Raw genomic sequence first — 22,960 nt, forward strand, 5'->3', positions numbered from 1 at the left:
ATATGTGTAAAGGGCCCTTTAGTGATATGAACAGATTCCTTAAAGGGTCAATATTGACTTTTAGGATTCCTACTTCTATGTGGCACTAGAGTTCCAGTTCTCTTTTTTCCTACCTACGCACTTAGCAATTAATGGCAGCGTGTGCATGTACCGGATTCAATGTGACTGTAACCTTTTCATGTACGCGGGGTGAACAACCAATGAGAATTGATCGCTCCACTTGGTACATGTAAAGCTTATAAGCGGTGTCACAAATATCATCACATCTGCTCGGCTTCACCTGGTGAGTTGGACTGAAATGCAATAAAATAACAGCTCAGTGTCGTATCAAAGATTTAATGTTGAGAACTGTTTGTCTAAGAAGCCAATATTCTCAAGAAACAAGAAATATAAAAATATGAGATTTTATACTATTATTTATTGATCAAGGTTACTTAATGTTTTACTTAGGGGGAATGCTGGGCTTTCAGAGTCAATATATTGTATGCGTCCCATGCAGAGGGAACCTCAGGTGTACCTGGAAATATCGGCAATCATGCTTTGTTGCTTGCAGTGTATTATTCATAAGAGTTTGAGAAAATCTATAGTTCCTTGGGTGTCTACCAACATAAAGAACTGCAAAATCAGCCTCAATATCACACGTCGGTTATTATTTACTTTCTGATGTTGCAGAAGGAAATGTTATGTCTTCACAATAACAAAACAGTTGAACTAATACAGGTAAATCTAAAAGCAAACATGTCATCATTTTCACAATACAAACTGCATACCTTAATAAATAGAGCTCTTGGACTTGATGGGGCTGATACACTTATTTTGAAATCCCATGACAGGATGGTTGTATAATCCTTTGTGAAAGATTCCTTGCTTAATAATAAATATAATCCGGCTCTAGCTAAAGTTATAAAAAGACCCATTTTAATTTGGGAATTATACAGCCATTCTGACACAGATATTCAAAGTAACTACACCAGTCAACTCAGGTTTAATAGATCTTTTTATTATATTGTGAAATCTGGTCACAGATCCACATTAAAAGTATTGATAAGTTAATTAAATTCTGTGAAATTTGCTTCATACAGTCAGTTATCTGACTTATTAAAATACTTGGCCTTGTGAAGCTCGGATAGGAAGTCTAATTATAAGCTCATACAAAAATAAGGCAAAATTCCTTGGGCTCCAACAAGCACTGTCAATGAAAAGGAGATGTGAGGAGTAAAATGAACTGATTTTATTAGAGCTACGCGCTTCAGAGCTGGTCCAGACCCTTCTTCAGGAATCTCTGATATGTCTATGGGCGAGGCTGGAAAAGCTCTGAAACGCGTGGCTCTAATAAAATCAGTTCATTTTATTCCTCACATCTCCTTTTCTTCAACAGCGCTTGTTGGAGTCCAAGTAATTTGTTTCTTATTTTTGTATGATATATGTGCTTAACCCATACAGTCATGGCCAAAAGTATTGACACCCCTGCAATTCTGTCAGATAATATTCAGTTTCTTCCTGAAAATGATTGCAAACACAAATTCTTTGGTATGAAATGAAAAAACACAAAAGAGAATGAAGCAAAAAGCAAAACATTGATCATTTCACACAAAACTCCAAAAATAGGCCGGACAAAAGTATTGGCACCCTCAGCCTAATACTTGGTTGCACAACCTTTAGCCAAAATAACTGCGACCAACTGCTTCCGGTAACCATCAATGAGTTTCTTACAATGCTCTGCTGGAATTTTAGACCATTCTTCTTTGGCAAACTACTCCAGGTCCCTGATATTTGAAGGGTGCCTTCTCCAAACTGCCATTTTTAGATCTCTCCACAGGTGTTCTATGGGATTCAGGTCTGGACTCATTGCTGGCCACCTTAGAAGTCTCCAGTGCTTTCTCTCAAACCATTTTCTAGTGCTTTTTGAAGTGTGTTTTGGGTTATTGTCCTGCTGGAAGACCCATGACCTCTGAGGTAGACCCAGCTTTCTCACACTGGGCCCTAAATTATGCTGCAAAATTTGTTGGTAGTCTTCTGACTTCATAATGCCATGCACACGGTCAAGCAGTCCAGTGCCAGAGGCAGCAAAGCAACCCCAAAACATCAGGGAACCTCCGCCATGTTTGACTGTAGGGACCGTGTACTTTTCTTTGAATGCCTCTTTTTTCTCCTGTAAACTCTATTGTTGATGCTTTTGCCCTAAAAGCTCTACTTTTGTCTCATCTGACCAGAGAACATTCTTCCAAAATGTTTTAGGCTTTTTCAGGTAAGTTTTGGCAAACTCCAGCCTGGCTTTTTTATGTCTCGGGGTAAGAAGTGGAGTCTTCCTGGGTCTCCTACCATACAGTCCCTTTTCATTCAGATGCCGACGGATAGTACGGGTTGACACCGTTGTACCCTCGGACTGCAGGGCAGCTTGAACTTGTTTGGATGTTAGTGGAGGTTCTTTATCCAACATCCGCACAATCTTGCATTGAAATCTCTTGTCAATTTTTTCTTTTCTGGCCACATCTAGAGAGGTTAGCCACAGTGCCATGGGCTTTAAACTTCTTGATGACACTGAGCACGGTAGACACAGGAACATTCAGGTCTTTGGAGATGGACTTGTAGCCTTGATATTGCTCATGCTTCCTCACAATTTGGTTTCTCAAGTCCTCAGACAGTTCTTTGGTCTTCTTTCTTTTCTCCATGCTCAATGTGGTACACACAAGGACACAGGACAGAGGTTGAGTCAACTTTAATCCATGTCAACTGGCTGCAAGTGTGATTTAGTTATTGCCAACACCTGTTAGGTGCCACAGGTAAGTTACAGGTGCTGCTAATTACACAAATTAGAGAAGCATCACATGATTTTTCGAACAGTGCCAATACTTTTGTCCACCCTCTTTGTTATGTTTGGTGTGGAATTATATCCAATTTGGCTTTAGGACAATTCTTTTTGTGTTTTTTAATTTAAGACAAATTAAATGAAGATAATAATAACAAAGAATTTGTGTTTGCAATCATTTTCAGGAAGAAACTGAGTATTATCTGACAGAATTGCAGGGGTGTCAATACTTTTGGCCATAACTGTATATAAGATGACCTCCAGGGACACGGGACTCATTTCTCCATATACGAAAAAATCGGATGACACTCGGACCACAGTCTGATAAAAGTCTGATTGAATCTGAACAGAATAATCGGTTTGTCTTTCTCTTGTGGAAAAATTGGACATCAGAATGAGGCCTTAGACATTCATTCTTTCAGCTGGAACATATGAGCCCTTATTTCTTCCTGTCATATTTGGTTGGATCCCGTGACTCTCTGATACATGGCTATAGTCCAGCCCCTTGTGAAATGCAATAACCCAGTTAGAATTATTTTAGAGATCTGTGTCTGGTACTTACTAGTGTCCCTCAATATGTTACCAACAACAAGTATTATAAGATGAGAAATAGCTGGCGGTAATAAACCTATGTAAACCAATGCAATAAATAATTGTGAATCCATCAATGGTAACGATAACATTAATGGTCAATGTACTGGAAAATTCAAGGTAAATTTCTGAATACTGTATAAGCCTTTAGCACATAATATACTTCCCGTTATTTAAGGGTGTTGCCCCCTATTCACATGTGTGAGTCCTGGACCCCACACCAATTGGCAGAACAGAGAACTTTTATCCCTGACAGCACCGACCGCCGCTCCATTCATTACAATAAGGCTACCGATTGCTAAGCTTGGCTTTTTCCCATAGAGAATGAATGGAGTGGTGTTCAAGTGTGTGCTCTGCCGCTCCATTCTAACGAGGGATAAAAGTTCCCCATTCTACAGATCAGTACAGGTCCCGTTAATTGGGTTTCCACCAATCTATCTGCTACCACCTAGGTGATAACTTATATTCGCTGGACAACCCCTTTAAATATGAGATACATGGTGGTCCACTAATATCACACCTAGTCTATGCGTGGTGTATTACAAGTCTGTAGACCGCGGAGGTGGTACAGTGCTATGTTACAGTAATCTGCATGAGCTCTACCTTTGTGGGACCTTATAGGGCTGCGCAAAATGGTCTATTCTTTATACAATAATGTGAATTCCAAAATAAATATATATATCTAAATATATATATAGACATATATATATATATATATATATACACAGTATATACACATACAGCATATTAAAATAAAAGCAATCCTGAATGTCAAGAGACAAATAAATCAATCAATTGTGTACCTGCCAGAAATCAGCTACCGTGGAGGGGAGTGGTCCTTGACTTGCAATGTAAGCTGGATTTCTTGGGTCATGGTCCATCTGCAAAAAAAAAAAGAATAAAAAACTCTTAAACATGGAATGGAGAATTAATGAATGAAATATAATTTGCCAGAAACAGAAAAACATTAAAGTAAACAATCTACACCTAAAAAAACGACTGAAGACCTTTATAGTTTGAAAGTGTAACGAAGACACAAGTCCAATGATTTCAACCAACAACCTAATGTGTTGACCCAGAGGAAGGCAAGGCAGGCAAAAACCCCATAATGCAGATGCTAATTGTTCCATATTATGGGAAAAATTCCATCCCAACTTTCCAACTCCTTCCTTTTATGAACTTGAGGAACAATAGCTGGCATGAAGACTGTCCTAAATTTATAAAGAAGATTGATTACCCTAGAGACAGCCCATATAATTGCTATCAGTCCGGTGTAGGAAGGACTACAAGCTTTGATTGGTGATGTCTCTTCCTTATGAGAACCGGTGCTACAAAATTAGCAAAATGGACTGTAGGGTTGTACTCTATAAGTGATAAGAAGGAGAGAGGAGGCAAACATGTCCCTGAGCCTCCTGACCTGAGAATAGAAATCAGCACTTATTATCTGTCGACATGATGTATGTTTGTTGGGGGTCCTGTGTCCCCTGACTGTAGGATATGGAGGTCCAACTTGCAAACTGCTACTTTATTCAAAGTCCATCGCCTCAGTGAGTATAGCCAAATGTTTATTCCAGTCTAGAGTGGCACAGACCCCCTTGTGACCAGTCAGGGTCTGTGGGGAAACACAGCAATTAGAGACTTGTCCTCTGTCCTAACAGAAGAATACAGCCCTCTCTATCAGCACTAACATGTCTGCAAACGTTTAATATATGAAATGTGGAATGCTATAATAGATTACTCTTATAAAATTAAGGCACTTAGCGCCCACTAGCCATGACAAGGGCCCACTAGACATGACAAGATGACCTTCCTTTGATGGGACCCTAAATTTAATATTACGTATCCCAGGCTAAAAGCCTACAATTATAAATGGCAGGTAGGATCCAGCACTAATTAATACAGCTTTAGGTCTCATTCAAACATCTGTATTAAATCACATATGTGAAAAAGTAGGATGAGTGAAATTAGTGTTTTGGATCCAAGTGTCTCCATGATTTTTGCATGGACATATGGTTTGTGACAAAATACGGACAAGTGAACAGCGCCATAGACTATAACTGGTACGTGTTCTATCCAAAAATGACAGATAGAACACAGACGTCTGACTGATGGGAGGGGTCCTCAGCCAAATATAGTCGTGCTAGATCGTACCTGCCCTTTAAATTTGTAGGCTTTCAGCCCAGGAGAGGCATGTTTAATAAATATTAGATTTAGGGTCCCATCAAAGAGGTACACCTTGTCATGGCTGGTGACCACATAAATTGGTGCATTTATATGCTAAGTACTGTACCTTGATTTTTAGAAGTACAGTATATTCCATATAGCACTAATGCATTTTAAATGTCATATATTCAATGTTTGCATAAATCTTAGTGCTTACAGAGGCTGCGGTATTCTCTTTTTTTGCACATGCAGTCATAACAGCTTGTTCACACTTGGGGGTGTGGTTTACACAATTCTCTGGGGGCAAGTCTTTAGGCTACTCTGCATTATTACCCTGAAAGCACCACCCACTTGGAAAGACCATAAAAATTAGAGGGACGTGCGGGAATAAAATAAGAGCTGTCATGACTGTTGTTGGGTTTCCAGGACAAGGGTCGCATTCCCTGTTCTCAATGCTAGGGGTGCTCTAGCTTGCCCTGTTCCCCGTATTACTTCTGATGGTCAATACGCCGGGGCCACGTACCTTGCCTTAGCTCCTGAATCCGTTCTCAGTCTGTACCCTCACCCCCACCCAGGGAAGAGCGGAGTAGTAGTGTACCATAATTCACCAACTAGACTAACAAGGTAATACGTACAGGGATAAAGGAAAATACCAGTCATACAAATATACACAGATAAAAAACAGAGGTAAACACCGAGGAGTGGAGGATGGGGTAAAACCAAAGTAAGAGAAGAAGGGGAATTATCACACACTCAAAACCTAGCAACAGTCACAGATAAATCTACCAACGCCTCCTCCAATAACAACTACCAACAACCTCCAGCCATACAGCATAAGCTAACTCTGACAATGAGTGTTAGACAAGACCCAGTTTATATAAGAGATTGGAGTGGCTAACAGTGTACAGCTGAGAGCCTTAAAGTAGGAAAGCTTCCAGGAGCTCTCAACCAAGCATATTAACCCTTGCACTGCTAACAGAAACTTACACCATTTAATATGAAGGTGAAGTGCTTCTAACCAGCACAGGAGTAGGAGAAATCAAACGCTGCGGTCTTCAGGCTCCTCTCTGTCATGGTAAATCCGTGACATGAGCAAAAACGTTCCACTTTTAACCTTGTGACAGGTCCTTTTTGAATTTTGATACCATTAATTATTTTTCCATATCCAGTCATTGGAAGACAAAATAATGAGGACTAATTAGTGAGAGTGACAGCGGAGAGTCAATGATTTAATTTTTGAACAGCATGGAATGAGAAATAAAAAGTTTACTTTTTCCTTAGTTGCAAATTTTTATATTTATTCCCAAACTTAGAGAACATCTCCGGCTCATATACTGTATACTTGTATATAGAGGGGAATTCACAAGCCTGAATTGCAGATTCAAATTTCCTGTAGAATTCTATGTGGAACCTATCACATAATAAGTTTTTACTGCTCGGAAAACATTCTAGATTTATTCTGTAATTGAAAAGATATATAGCTATATACTTACCCATGAGCTGCAATTTATGTGGAAAGAGAGTAATGTTATGGAAAATCACAAGAATGATGTCTCCTTTTCCAGGAATAAGTGCAGTTTATATATTTCATTCTGTACATTTACTTTACATTGCCACATTTCGTGTTTTTGACTATTTCGACTTCATTGAATAAAAGGGTCTCAGCATAAACCGGATAGTGTGTTACAGTTTCCCTTAAAAGCTCTTCTAGGATAATTACTTAGAATTGCTTCTGTAAAGAAAATGCTTCTGGAAATTACTGCAAATTGTAAGCAAAACCCCATGTACTAACATGATTTGGATGGTGTGACAGTAGCGCAGCTCTATAGACACGTAGCAGTAATCCATCTGCAAAGCCTGCTTAATGTTGATCATCACTGAACACGATAGTAATCTTGATGGAATATACAACAGCTGCAGGCTTATGCAGCGGTGACTATCTTGGGTGAACAGCAAATGGCACAGTGGTAATTGTTACAGTTTGTTGATATGTATGTAGTTCTATAAACTGAGAACAAGTCATGTGTCAGTTCTCTCCTTTAATTAATTCTCCTTGTTCTGATGATGCAGATAATGGTATATTATGTCCTAAATAAAACAGTTGATTTCTCCTGATCATTCTGCTGAAAGCTGAAATCTGCAACGTATCTAAGCTCAAGCCAAAACACATGCAGGGATCTGGGTGGTCTGGTCTATTAGTCCTATGTATATGGAAAGTAAAAACCTTTATTGACAAAGACATAGAAAATATGTCATGACTGTATTATATCAACATAGACTGAAAACTAAACTACATTTATTCATTTACTTGGTTTTCCCAATGCCATATTGCTAGGATATGTCATCACTTTGTGATTGTCGGGAGGGGGGGGGTGTGACCTCTGAAAATGTGTCTTTTTCCTATGGTGTTGGATTTTGCAGTTCTTCAAGTTACCATGCAATTGGCCTCCTAATCCTTCAGGTGAGCTGATCTTCCCTTCTTTATCTTGATACCTCTGATACCCGCTCTGATCTTGTAGATAAAGGGGATGCAGTGCTGGCACAACACTGCATTCCCTGTAAATTTTTACCTGCACAGTAGTGTGTGCACTGTATTGTTCTCCAAACCAATGCTGAGACTTTTTGTTATGCGATGTGATATGTTATGCGATAATAGTTCGATCCACATTCCGATTAGACATGTGAGGCCTTGCTCAACGCAAGTGTATTGAGGGAGGCCGGAAACTGTGTAGTCGGAATGTGGCCGGGATTATGCATATTGAATACTTGTGGTTACATGACTGCCCGCTCCCGATGCCCCACTAGATAATCCTTACATTGTGCAGTGTACAGGATGTGATGATTCAAGTCTGCAGCCTCCTAGCTAACACTTGAAAAGACAGAGAGAGGATTCAGAAGGATCTAGATAAGCTTGAACAATGGGCAGCGACTAACAGAATGGTATTTAACAGGGAGAAATGCAAGATTTTAAATCTGGGCAATAAAAACTAAAATAACATCTGCAGAATGGGAGGAATGGAACTAAGCAACAGCACATGTGAAAAAAACTTAGGAATATTAATAGATCACAGACTGCAGATGAGTCAACAGTGTGATGTAGCAGCAAAAAAGGCATACACAGCTCTGGGATGTATTAATAGAAGCATAAAATCTAGATCATGTGAAGTAATTATCCCCCTCTACTCCTCCTTCTTCAGGCCTCGTCTAGAATACTGTGTCCAGTTCTGGGCAACACATTTTAAAAAAGACATTGAAAAACGAGCTAGTTCAGAGAAGAGCTACCAGGATAATGAGCGGACTGCAAAGTACCGTATTTCCTACAAGGCACGGGTAAAGGATCTGGGAATGGTTAGCTTGCAAAAAGAAGGCTAAGGGGAGATTTAATAGCGGTCTACAAATATCTGAAGTGCTGCCACAGTGTAGAGAGATCATCATTATTCTCATTTGCACATGGAAACACAAGAAGCAATGGAATGAAACTGAAAGGGAGAAGATACAGATTAGATATTAGAAAAAAGTTTTCGACAGTGAAAGTGATCAATAAGTGGAATAGGCAGCCAGTACCACGAGATGTGGTGAGTTCTCCTTCAATGGAAGTCTTCAAACAGAGCTGGACAGACATCTGTCTGACATGGTTTAGTGACTCCTGCATTGAGCAGGGGGTTGGACATGATGACCCCGGAGGTCTGTTCCAACTCTAACATTCTATCTTTCAGTGATTTTATGATTCTATGATAGAGTGACTGCAGACTTGTATCTTAAGACCAGACAACCACTTAAACATAAATTATCAGCTTTGAAACAAAAACACAATTTAATCAGATTCTATATTAGTATAGTTCTTAACAACATTTTTGGAAAGGTAAGGGTGGACAATAGAGATGATTGTTGATTGATTTTGGAAGGATAGCCTAAGAGAAGCCAGAGAAGACTGAGCACATGATAAACATCAGAAGGCTTTCCCACATTACATTGCAGTTACCCCACCCTAAAGTACAGCCAATCTTAAGGGACTACAAGTAGAAGGTCACTGATGCCTCAGCCACTATAAAAGCCCAAAAAGGAGATGCTGCCATTTTGTACAGAATATGGATGAGAGGACATCAGAGCATAGAGACAGAATATAAATTGTGAGGAATAATGTGTGAATTAATAACATTTAATTTGAAAGAAATTGACAGAGAGAGAGGGAAAGAATAAATATTTTCTGTTAAAAAATTCATAATAATTGAAAAATATTATATTTTTAATTTTAAAAAGATACAAAGTAAAAAAGGTCCAACATTGCAGTGTCTTATCAAACAAGCTCTTACCAACCATTTACTCATAGTCATATATTTTGAGGTCAACTTGAAATTACTAAGGCTGTATTTGCAGTAAAGAGCTAGAAAGGGGTTGGATACAGTCCTAGGAGACATCAGAGTGTTACACAAGTCTTTCCAAGTAGATTGGAGACTTTAGTGCACTTTTGATTCAAGCTTAGCCGGTTCAGTCCGAGTCAAACTTTTTGGATTAATCGAACCTGGAACCGATTTAAAAAAAATTTGTTCCTCTCAAGTGGACATAATCTTCATGTGGAAAAGTCCCGCTGTACATTGGAAATACATTCCATAATAACAGTGTGAATGCTACAGCTCTATGCAAATATATATATATGTATATACTGTATATATGCCAGCGTTGCAAAAAGAAAAAAACACACCAAAATTCAACCTCTGCTAGTATCAAAATGCCTCTTGCAAACAGATGATTGACACCGATCTTATGGGAACCCATATGCTCACCGGAAAAAAAAAGTCCATACATCAAAGACCATAAAGAGAAAAAGGTGGCACTCACTGCCCCTTTAAAAGTCCTTTATTTCAAATATATTTAAAACAGGGAGGCGGGTGAGTAATGTGGACACTTGGTGGACCACCAAGTGTCCATTATTCACCCCCTCACATGTTTTAAGGGTATGAAATAAGGCCAGGTTCAGATTGCGTTAATCAGCCCGTTCAACGCATAGTGTTGACGGGTTGCGTTAACGGTATAGCATAACGCGATCGCGTTATGCTATACCCGCTAGCGCAGATGATTCATCTGTGCTAGCGGTGTCGGAGCCTCAGACGCTGCAGTGTTATGAATGGGTCACTGAGGAGGAAAGCAGGATAAAGCTAAGCCACCAGAAAACCAGAGAGGTTGGTAACTAAGCGGATTGCAGACCCCTGATCCTATCCACACAACTAGCAGTAGCCGTGGAGCGTACCTACGATGCCCTAGATGCCTCGGCACAGCCGGAGAACTAACTCAGCCTAAAGCAAGAAAGGTGAAATCTAAACTGCCCAGGAGCAGACCCCAAAGGAATAGACAGCCCCCAAACATATACTGTTGGTGAGACAAGATGAAAACACAAACGCAGGCAGGAAAATAGACTGAGCAAACGATGGGGCCAAAACTGACTAGACAGGACAGGAAAGGAAAGATACTGTCTGCAATCACGCAAAAACCCTGAAAAATCCAACACGTCTGGTGCACAAAAAACACTGAAGTCACACGACTTCGCCCCCACTATATCAGCACTCTGGTATATACTGAAAGCAAAGCAAAAAGAGACCAATATAACAGGGGACAGAACAAACTGACACAAGCAGTAACATATGGGCGGTAATCCAGCATAGCCCCAGCAGGAGCAAGCTGACCAGCACAAAGGAGAGATAGACAAAACCAGATCAAATGCAAAAAGATTAGCAAATGAACCACTTAGCTGAACCATGCAGGAACAAAGCAGGAGACGTCAGACATCAGACCTCAGAAGGCACAGGAAGAAAATCACCAGTAGGGATTGAAGGAAGTCAGCTGTCTCAAATAAACCCCAGATCTCCAATCGTCATCATCATTATCAGGTGGCAAGCCTCTGTCAATCTGACCAGCTCCACTACCTCCAGTAACCACCAGAGGGAGCCCAGAAAGGGAATTCACAACACTGCAGCCCGCATCCGAGGCTCCTTCACTGAATGACGACACATCGCGAGCGCATGCCACTTTACAGCATGTGTCGCAATGCGCTTGATAATGGGGGTCAATGGCAGCGTTAACGGACTGCGTTACACCGCGTAATGCCTCGGTGTAACGCAGTCCATCTAACGGACTTCCATAAAGCAATGTGACCCCGGCCTAAAGGACTTTTGAAGGGATAGTGAGTACAACCTTTTGCTCTTTTTATGGACTTTGAGATATATATATATGTAATATTATAATCATTTCATATACAGTCATGCTGTGCAAAACAAGGCACACAGTGAATGTACACTCAGGTTCTTTAGTACAAAACATCCATCAGATCATATGTTTCCTTGTAGAAATGTTGCTACGCTGTCATTTAAATGATATAAATGTGACGAGCGCCCACATTACGTAGCAAGCCTGCCATTCATGGTCTGCTAGACAGAAGCAGAGGGAATCAATGCTGATTTGAGCAGCGCTGTCAGGGAGCTTCGCTATCTGTTACATCAGAAGCTCAGGCCATTCGTCGGCTTTTAGCGATAATCAGCTACTGTCAGAAAACTGCTTTCTGGAACGTGGCAAACATAATGATTCAGAACAAGGAAATATGCCATCTGCTTATGAGAACTAAATATAATTACAGCAAAGCTATGAACATTTCGTAGGATGTGACACAATTAAAGATCACCCATCGCCTAATATCTGGGAGATGCAAAGGAGTGGGCGGATTTTGCAAGTTTTGGCATTCACAGTTTACGAAACGCTTTATGAACTTTCATTCTCTATTAGAGATGTGAACTGTATTTGTTTTTGGTAATGTATCAAATTAACCATATTCATTTTAATTGACTTTTCTGAAAATGATTTCATAGTTAAAGGGAGGGTCCAGTACTTTATAAGTTAACCTTAATGGGTACAGAGTAGCGAAAGAAATTAAAAGAAATAAAAAAAAAATACTGATCACTACCACTCTTCTGTATTATGTACTGCATTCCCTGACGGTCTTCTGGCATAAGCATCTGGCGAGGGTTGTTATATGACCGCTGCAGTTGATCAGTAACTGCTGATCGGCTGTAGCTTTCACATTCTGTCTGAACATAAAGAGACTGAAAAATGAGGATGAATGAACTCATGGAGATCAACATCCAACACTTCGGAGACACCATCACATGTTTCTCAACGCAGTGATTCTAGAGCAATGCCCACATCCCTTATGGGAAATATGTAAAAACATGCAAAACACAAGTCGCGGAAACAGCTGTCTGTGGATGGATACCATGTTTTGCCATAGGTGGTTTCCTTAATTGGAGACTGCCCTTCCCATGGTTGTTTCTTCCCGGGGAAAGACCTGGCTAGTCATTGCTTGCGTTGAGATACATGTGATGGTGTCTCCGCGGCTTGTGTTTTGCATGTTTTTACATATTTCGCATAAGGGATGGGGGCATTGCTCTAGAATCACTGCGTTGAGAAACATGTGATGGTGTTGCCGCAGTGTTGGATGTTGATCTCCATGAGTTCATTCATCCTCATTTTTCAGTCTTCTACTAGGCATTGCTCCTACTGGCCAGTTTCCTACTCCACCCTGATGAGGGGCAATACCCCGAAACAGCTGTCTGTGGATAGATACCATGTTTTGGCATAGGTGGTTTCCTTCATTGGAGACTGCCCTTCCCGTGGTTGTTCCTTCCTGGGGAAAGACCTGGCTAGTCATTGCTTGCTTTGAGAAACATGTGATGGTGTCTCCGCGGCTTGTGTTTTGCATGTTTGAACATAAAGAGAGACATACAGAGTGTGGTAGGTGACCGTAAGTTTTTGTTTTGTTTTACATTACTCTGAGCTCATTAAAGTTAACTTTTAAAGACTGGACCACCCCTTAAAGTAAAATACAACATCAGAATCATAGAATCATAGAATCATAGAATCGTAGAGTTGGAAGGGACCTCCTGGGCCATCTGGTCCAACCCCCTGCTCAAAGCAGGATTTGCTAAATCATCCCAGTCAGATGTCTGTCCAGCCTCTGTTTGAAGACTTCCATTGAAGGAGAACTCACCACTTCTCGTGGCAGCCTGTTCCACTCATTGATCACTCTAACTGTCAAAAAGTTTTTTCTAATATCTAATCTGTGTCTCTTCCCATTCAGTTTCATCCCATTGCTTCTAGTCTTTCCTTGTGCAAATGAGAATAAAGTTGATCCTTCTACAATGTGACAGCCCTTTAGATATTTGTAGACAGCTATTAAGTCTCCTCTCAGTCTTCTCTTTTGCAAACTAAACATTCCCAAATCCTGCAACCTTTCCTCATAAGACAGGGTTTGCAGACCGGTCACCATTCTGGTCGCTCTTTTCTGAACTTGCTCCAGTTTGTTGATGTCTTTTTTAAAATGTGGTGCCCAAAACTGGACACAATATTCCAGATGAGGTCTGACCAAAGACGAGTAGAGGGAAATAATGACTTCACGTGATCTAGACTGTATGCTTCTGTTAATACATCCTAGAATTGCATTTGCCTTTTTTGCTGCTGCATCACACTGTTGACTCATATTCAGTCTGTGATCTGTTAGTATACCCAAGTCTTTTTCACATGTGCTGTCACTTAGCCCTATTCCTCCCATTCTATATATGCTTTTTTCATTTTTATTGCCCAGATGTAGTACTTTGCATTTCTCCCTGTTAAAAACCATTCTGTTAATTGCTGCCCACTTCTCCAGTTTATTTAAATCTTTTTGAATCATCTCTCTCTCCTCTCTAGTATTAGCTATCCCTCCTAGCTTTGTGTCATCAGCAAATTTAATCAGTTTACCCTCAATTCCTTCATCTAAATCGTTGATAAAGATGTTGAACAATACAGGGCCCAGGACAGAGCCCTGTGGTACCCCACTTGAGACATTCTTCCAACTGGATGTGCAGCCATTTACGACCACTCTTTGGGTCCGATCACTAAGCCAGTTATGAATCCACCTAACAGTTGCCTTGTCCATTCCATACTTAGTCATTTTTTCAATAAGGATTGTATGAGAGACTTTGTCAAATGCTTTGCTGAAGTCAAGATATACTATATCTACAGCATTTCCTTGATCCACCCAATCAGTGATACCGTCATAGAAGGAAATTAAGTTAGTCTGACATGACTTATCAGTTACAAACCCATGCTGACTCTGTTTAATCACTTCATTCTTATCCAGGTATTGACATACATGTTGTTTAATAATTTGTTCAAAGATCTTTCCTGGTATAGAAGTCAGACTCACCGGCCTATAGTTGCCTGGGTCCACCTTCTTCCCCTTTTTGAAGATAGGAACAACATTTGCTCTTCTCCAGTCTTCTGGCACTTCTCCTGTTCTCCAAGAATTTTCAAAGATTATGGAGAGGGGTTCAAAAATTTCTTCTGCTATCTCCTTTAGTACTCTGGGGTGTAATTCATCTGGACCTGGAGACTTGAATTCATTTAGGTTAGCTAAGTGTTTCCTCACTATCTTTCTGTTTATAGATATCCTGGATTCTTCTATTCCCTTAATAGGACAGTGAATAACAGTTGATGTTGCATTTCCTTTCCGAGAGAAAACAGATGCAAAATAGGAATTTAAAAGTTCAGACTTCTCAACATCCTGTCTTACCATTTCATCATTTTCATCCTGTAAAAATACTATAGCATCTTTGACTTTTCTTTTACTTTTGACATATCCCCAAAATCCTTTATTATTGCTTTTGACATCTCTTGCAAGCCTCAGTTCATTTTCAGCTTTAGATAATCTGATTTGTGCCCTGCAGGTTCTGCAGACAGCATTATATTCTTCTTTAGATATGCCTCCCTCTTTCCATTTTATAAACATTTTTTTCTTCCTTTTTAGCATGTGCTTAAGTTCTGTGTTCATCCATCCTGGTTTCCTTAAATGCTTCCTATTCTTCCCTCTTTTCGGAATTGTTAACAACTGTGCATTGAGAATTTCATTTTTCAAGATTTCCCATCCTTCCTGGACATTTTTGTCTTTAAGGATATCCAGCCATTGGATCAGGTAAGCATCAGGAAGACTCAATATAAATAAAATTTGAATTATTTTTTGAATTTTATGTGCGTGTATGCTAGTGTAGATACAGTATTTCTGGTTGACAACTTTTGTCTAATTTTAACTTTGGGTACATTCTAAGGACTCCAGTTTTTCATTATATAAATTTGTAACTTGCTAGCAAAACCTTTGATGGGCCGTAATTGACACCACAACAGTTCGGTGGCCACATATAGACACATGTAGCATAAACTTATCCCAATAGACTATCACAAAATGTATTTTTTTCTTATGCCACTAAACTTGTGATATGTCAAGAAAAGCAGAAAGATGTGGATGGACCCATGTGTCTACTATCAATGATGAATACTGATTCTGTGTCATGGCTATAAAGAATCATTACCTAAACACTTACAACAGCACAACAACTACTTGGCTTGTGCCTCAAATGATCAAATAATCTGATCCAAAATTAAGAACTAAGTGTGTTTGTAGCGTATTTAGCTTTACCAATGTTTAGGGTTGCCTAAAACTGTATTTACGGTAAATAGAAAGTGTAGAAGACAATACTTTAGGTACAAAAAAACATAAATTAAAAATATATACAAAGTCTGGACCTGGGATATAACAGTATGTAGATAACTCAGAGTACAGCCGTACCTTGCAGGTTACTGAAAAGAAACATTGGCAAGCCAAACAAGAGGGTCACCATTCTTCTTCTAAGTAGTTTAGAGTCTCCCAACCTTTTGTAGGTCATGAACATACAACCGATAGTGATGGGCAACGCTGAATATTAAAATTCAGTCATCCTGCACATTTCAGCCATACTAAATGTTCTTAGTCATGGCATAGTAACTAGTCATGGCTAAGACCACAATGTAACAATGGCTAACAACACAAGCCAATCACACTTCTGTGAAGCCTACCTATCCAGTTATGAAACAACACCGATTGTGAATCAATTTCTTCTGCTGTGGTGTAAATGAAACAGACAACAGGTAGAAATGATAGGCAATTAGCACGACAACCCCTATAAAGGAGTGATTCTGCAGGGGGTGACCCCAGACCATTTCTCTATTTTCCTCCTTTTTGGCTGTTGTTTTGGTCACTTTTGCATTTTGTCATTGCCCTCACTCAGTACTCAGTACAGTTCAGCAGCATGATGCGGTGTCTACAATCCACAGAAGTTGCTCAGGTAGTGCAGCTCATCCAGGAAGGCATATCAATGTGAGCTGTTGCAAGAAGCATAGCTGTGTCTGTCAGCACAGTGTCCAAAGCATGGAGCAGATACCAGGAGACAGGCCAGTACACCAGGAGATATGGAGGGGGCGTAGGTAGGCAACAACCCAGCAGCAGGACAGCTACCTCCTCCTTTGTGCAAGGAGGAACAGGAGGAGCAGTGCCAGAGCCCTGCAAAATGACCTTCAGCAGGCCACTAACATCCATGTGTCTGCTCAAACTGTCAGAAACAGAACTCATAAGGGTGGTATGAGGGCCCAATGTCCACAAGTGGGTGTTCTGCTTACAGCCCAACACCGTGCAGGATGATTGGCATTTGAAATAGAACACCAAGTTTTAGAGCAGTTCACACTGAGCACATGTGACAGACGTGACAGAGTCTGGAGACGCTGCGAAGAACGTTCTGCTGCCTGCTACATCCTCTAGCATGACAGTTTGACAGTTGGTTAGGAATGGTGTGGGGTGGCATTTCTTTGGGGGGGCCGCACAGCCCTCCATGTGTGCTAGCCAGAAGTACCCTGACTGGCATTAGGTACCGGGATGACATCCTCAGACCCATTGTGAAGCCATATGCAAGTGCAGTGGGCCCTGTGTTCTTTCTGATGCATGACAATGCTAGGCCTCATGTGGCTGAAGTGTGCCAGCAGTTCTTGCATGATGAAGGCATTGATGCTATAGACTAGCCGGCATGTTCCCAGACCTGAATCCAATCGAGCACCCCTGGGACATCATGTCTTGATCTATTCACCAGTGCCACGTTGCCCCACAGACTGTCCAGGAGTTGACTGATGCTTTAATCCAGGTCTGGGAGGAGATCCTTCAGGAGAACATCCGCCGCCTTATCAGGAACATGCTCAGGGGTTGTAGGGAGGTTACACAGGCACGTGGAGGACACACACTACTGAGCATCATTTCCTTGCCTTAGGGCATTTCCACTGAAGTTGGATCAGCCTATAACTTGATTTTCCACCTCTGAGTACTATTCCATATCCAGACATCCGTGGGATATTAATTTTAATTTACATTGATTATTTTTATTTTTTATTATTCTCAACGCATTCCATTATGTAATGAATAAATATTTGCAACTGGAATACTTTATTCAGTGACATCTAGGATGTGGTATTTTATTGTTCTCTTTATTTTTTTGAGCTGTGTATTTATACATTTGAATAATAAAGAAGAAAGCTTTAAATGGAATGCTGATCCGGAGTACCTCTACGGAAAGTGGATTATTCTATTTCATGCCACTAGCGTCCCCGCCAATAACTGAGGAGCCATATGAGAGACTGGTTGGGTTACACTGCAGAAAACCATGCCAACAGTTATTGTACTGTGGGAGAAATATTTCACCTCAACTCAGTTATAAGCAGAAGAAATAAATTGCCCGGATCTAGACACCAAGTCTAACGAAAAGGCAAGTCTTATAATATCATCATGCATCCATCTTCTAAAGTTGACAAACACACAGGTCAAATCTATAAACATATGTTACCATCTAGGACAATCAATTGACTCTAATCTATTACCATTTTTGATGTATGGGGTATTTTCCTTGAAAATAAATAACGGCATGCAAAGAATCTAATTTATTGCCCACTCAAGGGTAACCAACTAGTAAGAAATAAATGAGTAAGCAATTGATTGCATTTCATCTTGTACAAAGCTATGGTGGCCTCAAGCACCAATAATAGTAACTCATGTAGACGTAGATCCCGTATTTTCCAGACAAGGTCTAAACAAATAAATATGTCCAGGAGAGCTCCAGGTTTGGTTTGGAAAAAAACAGTTCTTAGAATTATAAAATTACAAGCTTAAGTAAAAAAAAAAAACTGACTCATCAACATTGGAAATACAAAAGGAGTTTGGGCCTTCTCCTAATTCCAACCTACTAGATCATGTAAGGAAATTAGTAGATTAAATAGTTCCTTGCAAAACAATTCATTTAATAATTGCATTGGTGACTTGAAAGACCGTTTTCTTATATTTATAAGAGAATAAATGGACTTTAATATACATTTTTGTATATTTCTTTACATAGTTCATGGGATAAAAGGGATTGTCCAGGATTTTAAAGAATCATAGGAGTTTTGCAGCTGAAAAAATATACTTAAAGAGAATTTATCACCAGGTTTTTGCTATGTAATCTGAGAACACCATGATGTAGCGGCTGAGGGCCTGATTCCAGTTATGCGTCACTTACTGGGTTGTGTGTTGCTGTTTCAATAGAATCATTGTTTTTCCAGCAGAGGGGACTAGGTGTCTCGTGCTTTCTAGTCCAACCACGCCCACACCAATAATTAACAGTTATCTGTCAATACTGTATTTAATGCACACAGAAAGCTGCCAATCACTGATGTGAGCGGGTTATAAACAGCTCAGCATACTGAACTCTGCTTGATCTGAAGCATAGAAAACTGTGATTCTATCACAACTGTTGCACCCAGTAATCCAAGTGACACATTTCTGGAACTAGGGCATCTGTCCCTACATCATGCTGAAGTCAGATTACATATAAAAAAAACTGCCGATATTTACTTTAAATCTGCTTAGATTAGAAAACTTATTAATATAATGGTTCTCTCTCTACCCATCCATATCCATGAGTTCTCTATGTTCATGTGTTTTCAATGGGGAGAGATGATAAAGTTTCTGCCAGACTCCTCTGACAGCGGCTTATCAATCCTGCGGCTTTGTTGAAATTAGAACTGCCCAATCTTTTTCTCCTCCAACATCATCTGTCGGGAGACCACTATATACATCAGAGGGTCTGAAGATCGGTAGATTTGGACACTTGCGTGTAATTTGTGGTGGCCTTCAGACTGTCCATACATGCTCCATGACACCAGGTGAGGGAGGTCAGATATTTCTGGAAACTTTTATACATAAGTCATTCATGGATGAAAGATCCTCTGTCCAATGAAACATCGGTTTTCTGACTAATAGACATGTCTGTCTTTGTTCCACATGATCAAAAAGATCATTTCACCTGACAAACATTCATTATGGTGGACATTATCCATTTTTAGCAACTTTATTCTAAAGTTTGGCACCTCTAGGTATAGGGCGTGACTGAAACCTCCGTACCCTCTTTAGGATCATTCCTGGTGACGCTGGGTGTTGTAACAATCATTTGTTATGCCCTGTTGTGTGGCTGATATTACAATAACCGGGTCTTTTTTTTGCAATAAAGTTTCATAGCAGTTTAGTGCAAAGATGAATAGTGATTGTGTTGTAAAAGTTTGCTCTTAAAAGTGTTACTGAAAATTCTATTAATGAGTAAACCCTATTATAAAATCCGATGATAAAGAGATCAGCCACGGTCACAATAAGTACAGTTAAATTGGGTTTATATAAGTGTTGAAGAGGATAAATCAGAGATAAATGTGTGACTCAAGTGGTTTCCTAGAAGCCAACAAAAGCTAAATCAATTTGGGAATCAATGGCCAGTCAATAACAAGCTCATCAATAGTTCTTCATGTAGACGCGAATTAAATAGCACTGGTAGTTCAATCCATTAAGTGGTCTGATTAGAGCACAAATAAATGTCATCCATTTAGTGTTATAATAGTAGGAAGAGAATATCTGAATATCGTACATTACAGAAAGCAATGTGACACTATAATGTCAGGATTCTAATAGTAACCACTTCCCATCTACATCAACTCACTGCAAATACCTTGAAATGTGACATTAAGCTACAGAGGCGAATCCACAATTAATATGCTTAATATGACCTTCTTACATAGTAATCATTTTAGAAGGTAAGCAGATGCAAAACAAAATTTAAAGAAAAACGCATCGGATTGTTTTGACATTAAAGTCCCTCCTCTTCCTCTCCTATCTACATAGAATCTCATCAGCACCAGATGCATTCTCCTATCTCAGTCATGGGAAAGTCTGTCCTCACCGAATACAGATTTTACCTCGAATTAAGAATTTTTGATAATGACTGATCAATGTTGGCAGAGAAAGTAGCAGATTTCTCCGATAAGATATATTACAAAGTTGCTTATTTTCACGTGTACTATGGATATATTGAATAAAAATTAAACTGACTGTCACTCAAACTGAGGATCTGACTTCATAACTTATTTTAAATGATAGGGGGCGTTACCAGTGTGAGTCATGTAATAACCAACAGTCTGCTCTCTTGATCTACATGTCTCACACTGGCAACTCTCCCTTTCACTTAAAATTAGTTCTGGAGGCAGAATCTCCAGGAGATCTGTGTCGGGTCCATAGATCTTATCAACTTATTTACATATAAGAAAAACCTTTATTTCTCTGGAATAAGACATAAGATCACAGATATCAAAGTATCATTTTATTCAGCTTACTATGATCTCCATGCCCATAAAGATGGCCAAGGAGGGTTGATTCTACTGACAGATTCCCTTTAATATTGCTTGTCTTAGTGAGACAATGGAGAGTGTAATGGTTTCTGCTTAATGTCAAAGCAATCATATGCATTTTTCAAGTTTTTCTCACTTTTTTTTTGCGGCCATTTATCTTCTAAAATCATTGCTTGGTAAAAAGGCATTTTAATTGCAGAGTCGCCTCCGTAACTTAATGTCACATTTGAAGATATTTGCAGTGAGCTGATGTAAATGGGAAGTTGTTGCTATTAGAATCATGACATACAGTTATATTACCTCCTGTAACCGGGAATAGTTTAATGTTCGGTATTCAGACACTCTCTTCCTACAATTATAGCAATGCAAAGATGACATTTATTTGCGTGTTAATCAAATGACTTCTTGAAAGGTGAATGTTACATAGTTACCTAGGTTGAGTAAAGACCTAGGTCCATCAAGTTTAATTTGAAACTTAAAATGTAGCATTAAAGGGGAATTCTGATACACATCATTGATGTCTTTTGAAACATTATATCTGAGGACATCTTTGGGTGTTTATGGGAAATTCTTCCATTCATCAAGATTAGCATTTGTGAGCTCAGACCCTGATGTTGGACAGACGGAACTGGCTCAAAATCCCTGTTCTAGCTCATGCCCCATTTGGTGGGATTGAAATCACGGCTCTGTGCGGCCAGTCATGTTCTTTCAAACCAAACTTCCCCAACCATTCTTTTATGGACCTTGCTTTGTGCCCTGGGGCACAGTCATGAGGAACAGAAAAGAAGCTTTCGCCAAGCCGTTCCCACAAAGTTGGAAGCTAAAATTGTCCAAAATGTCTTGGTATGTTGAAGCATTAAAATTTCCCATCACTGGAATAAAGGGGCCAAGGAAAACTTGTGAAATACAACCTCATAGCTTTATCCTCCTCCATCAAATTCTACAGCGGGCACAATACAGTCAGGCAGGTAACGTTCGCCATACTCAGACTCATCCATTAGTTGCCAGATAGTGATGTGTGATCACTCCACAGAACACATTTCCACTGCTCCAGTGGTGGCTGCTGCACACTGTCTGATGTTTGGCATTGTGCTTGGTGACATTAGGATCGCATGCAGCTACTCTATCAAGGAATCCCGTGCCATGAAGCTCCCGTTGTTGTGCTGATGTTAATCTCAGAGGAGGTTTGGTCTCTGCAGTTATGGAGTCAGCAGAGTGTTGATGACTTTTATGCCCTCTGCTTCTCAGCACTCGGTGACCCAGCTCTGTAACATAACTTTTGTCTCCACTTCATGGCTGAGTTTCTACGGTTCTTTCTACTTTTCAATAATAAGACTCAAAGTTGAACATTAAATATTTAGGAAGGGAAGAAATGTCATGACCTGACTTGTTACACCAGTGCAGTTTTATTACAGGACAACACTGGTATCAGTGAGCTTTTAACCATGTGCCATTCAGTCATAAATATTAGCAAAGGCATATGTGGCGCCCCTGAGGGTTCAGTCGCAACAGAGGTACTGCACCTTCTCCTCTCCTGAGGTGTGGTACCCCACCATTCAGGTAAGGTGGAGACACCTGACCACACTCCAACACCTGCATCCCACACAACATAGTAGTGTAGCAAGGACTAGGTCAGTCTGGGAAAGAAGATCCCCTGAGTGGGATGGATTGAAGGAAGTGCTGAAGCAGACTTCAGTGACCTGAGTCTGCTGGCACAGGAGAGAGATATTCAGAAAGCCTAATTCTCCATAAGAAAGATAGTTTTGTACGGAACGTAAGGAGAAGAAGAGAACTAAGGATTAGGGATAGAGCAGA

The 22,960-nt window shown here is 40.0% G+C and overlaps 1 protein-coding gene across 2 annotated transcripts in view; it reads right to left on the reverse strand.

Annotated features, from left to right (window-relative positions):
* The window catches only part of PTPRN2 (protein tyrosine phosphatase receptor type N2), a 1,309,069-nt gene that overhangs the window by 58,351 nt on the left and 1,227,758 nt on the right, over positions 1-22,960 (reverse strand). For both annotated transcript variants that reach the window (XM_073581608.1, XM_073581607.1), the window contains one exon: positions 4,204-4,281. In XM_073581608.1, coding sequence (XP_073437709.1) covers positions 4,204-4,281 — 78 coding nt within the window. The remainder of the gene's footprint in view (positions 1-4,203; positions 4,282-22,960) is intronic.

This window comes from Dendrobates tinctorius, unplaced genomic scaffold (assembly GCF_039654945.1).
Source record: "Dendrobates tinctorius isolate UK_male_01 unplaced genomic scaffold, ASM3965494v1 ptg000070l, whole genome shotgun sequence".
Lineage (NCBI taxonomy): Eukaryota > Metazoa > Chordata > Amphibia > Anura > Dendrobatidae > Dendrobates > Dendrobates tinctorius.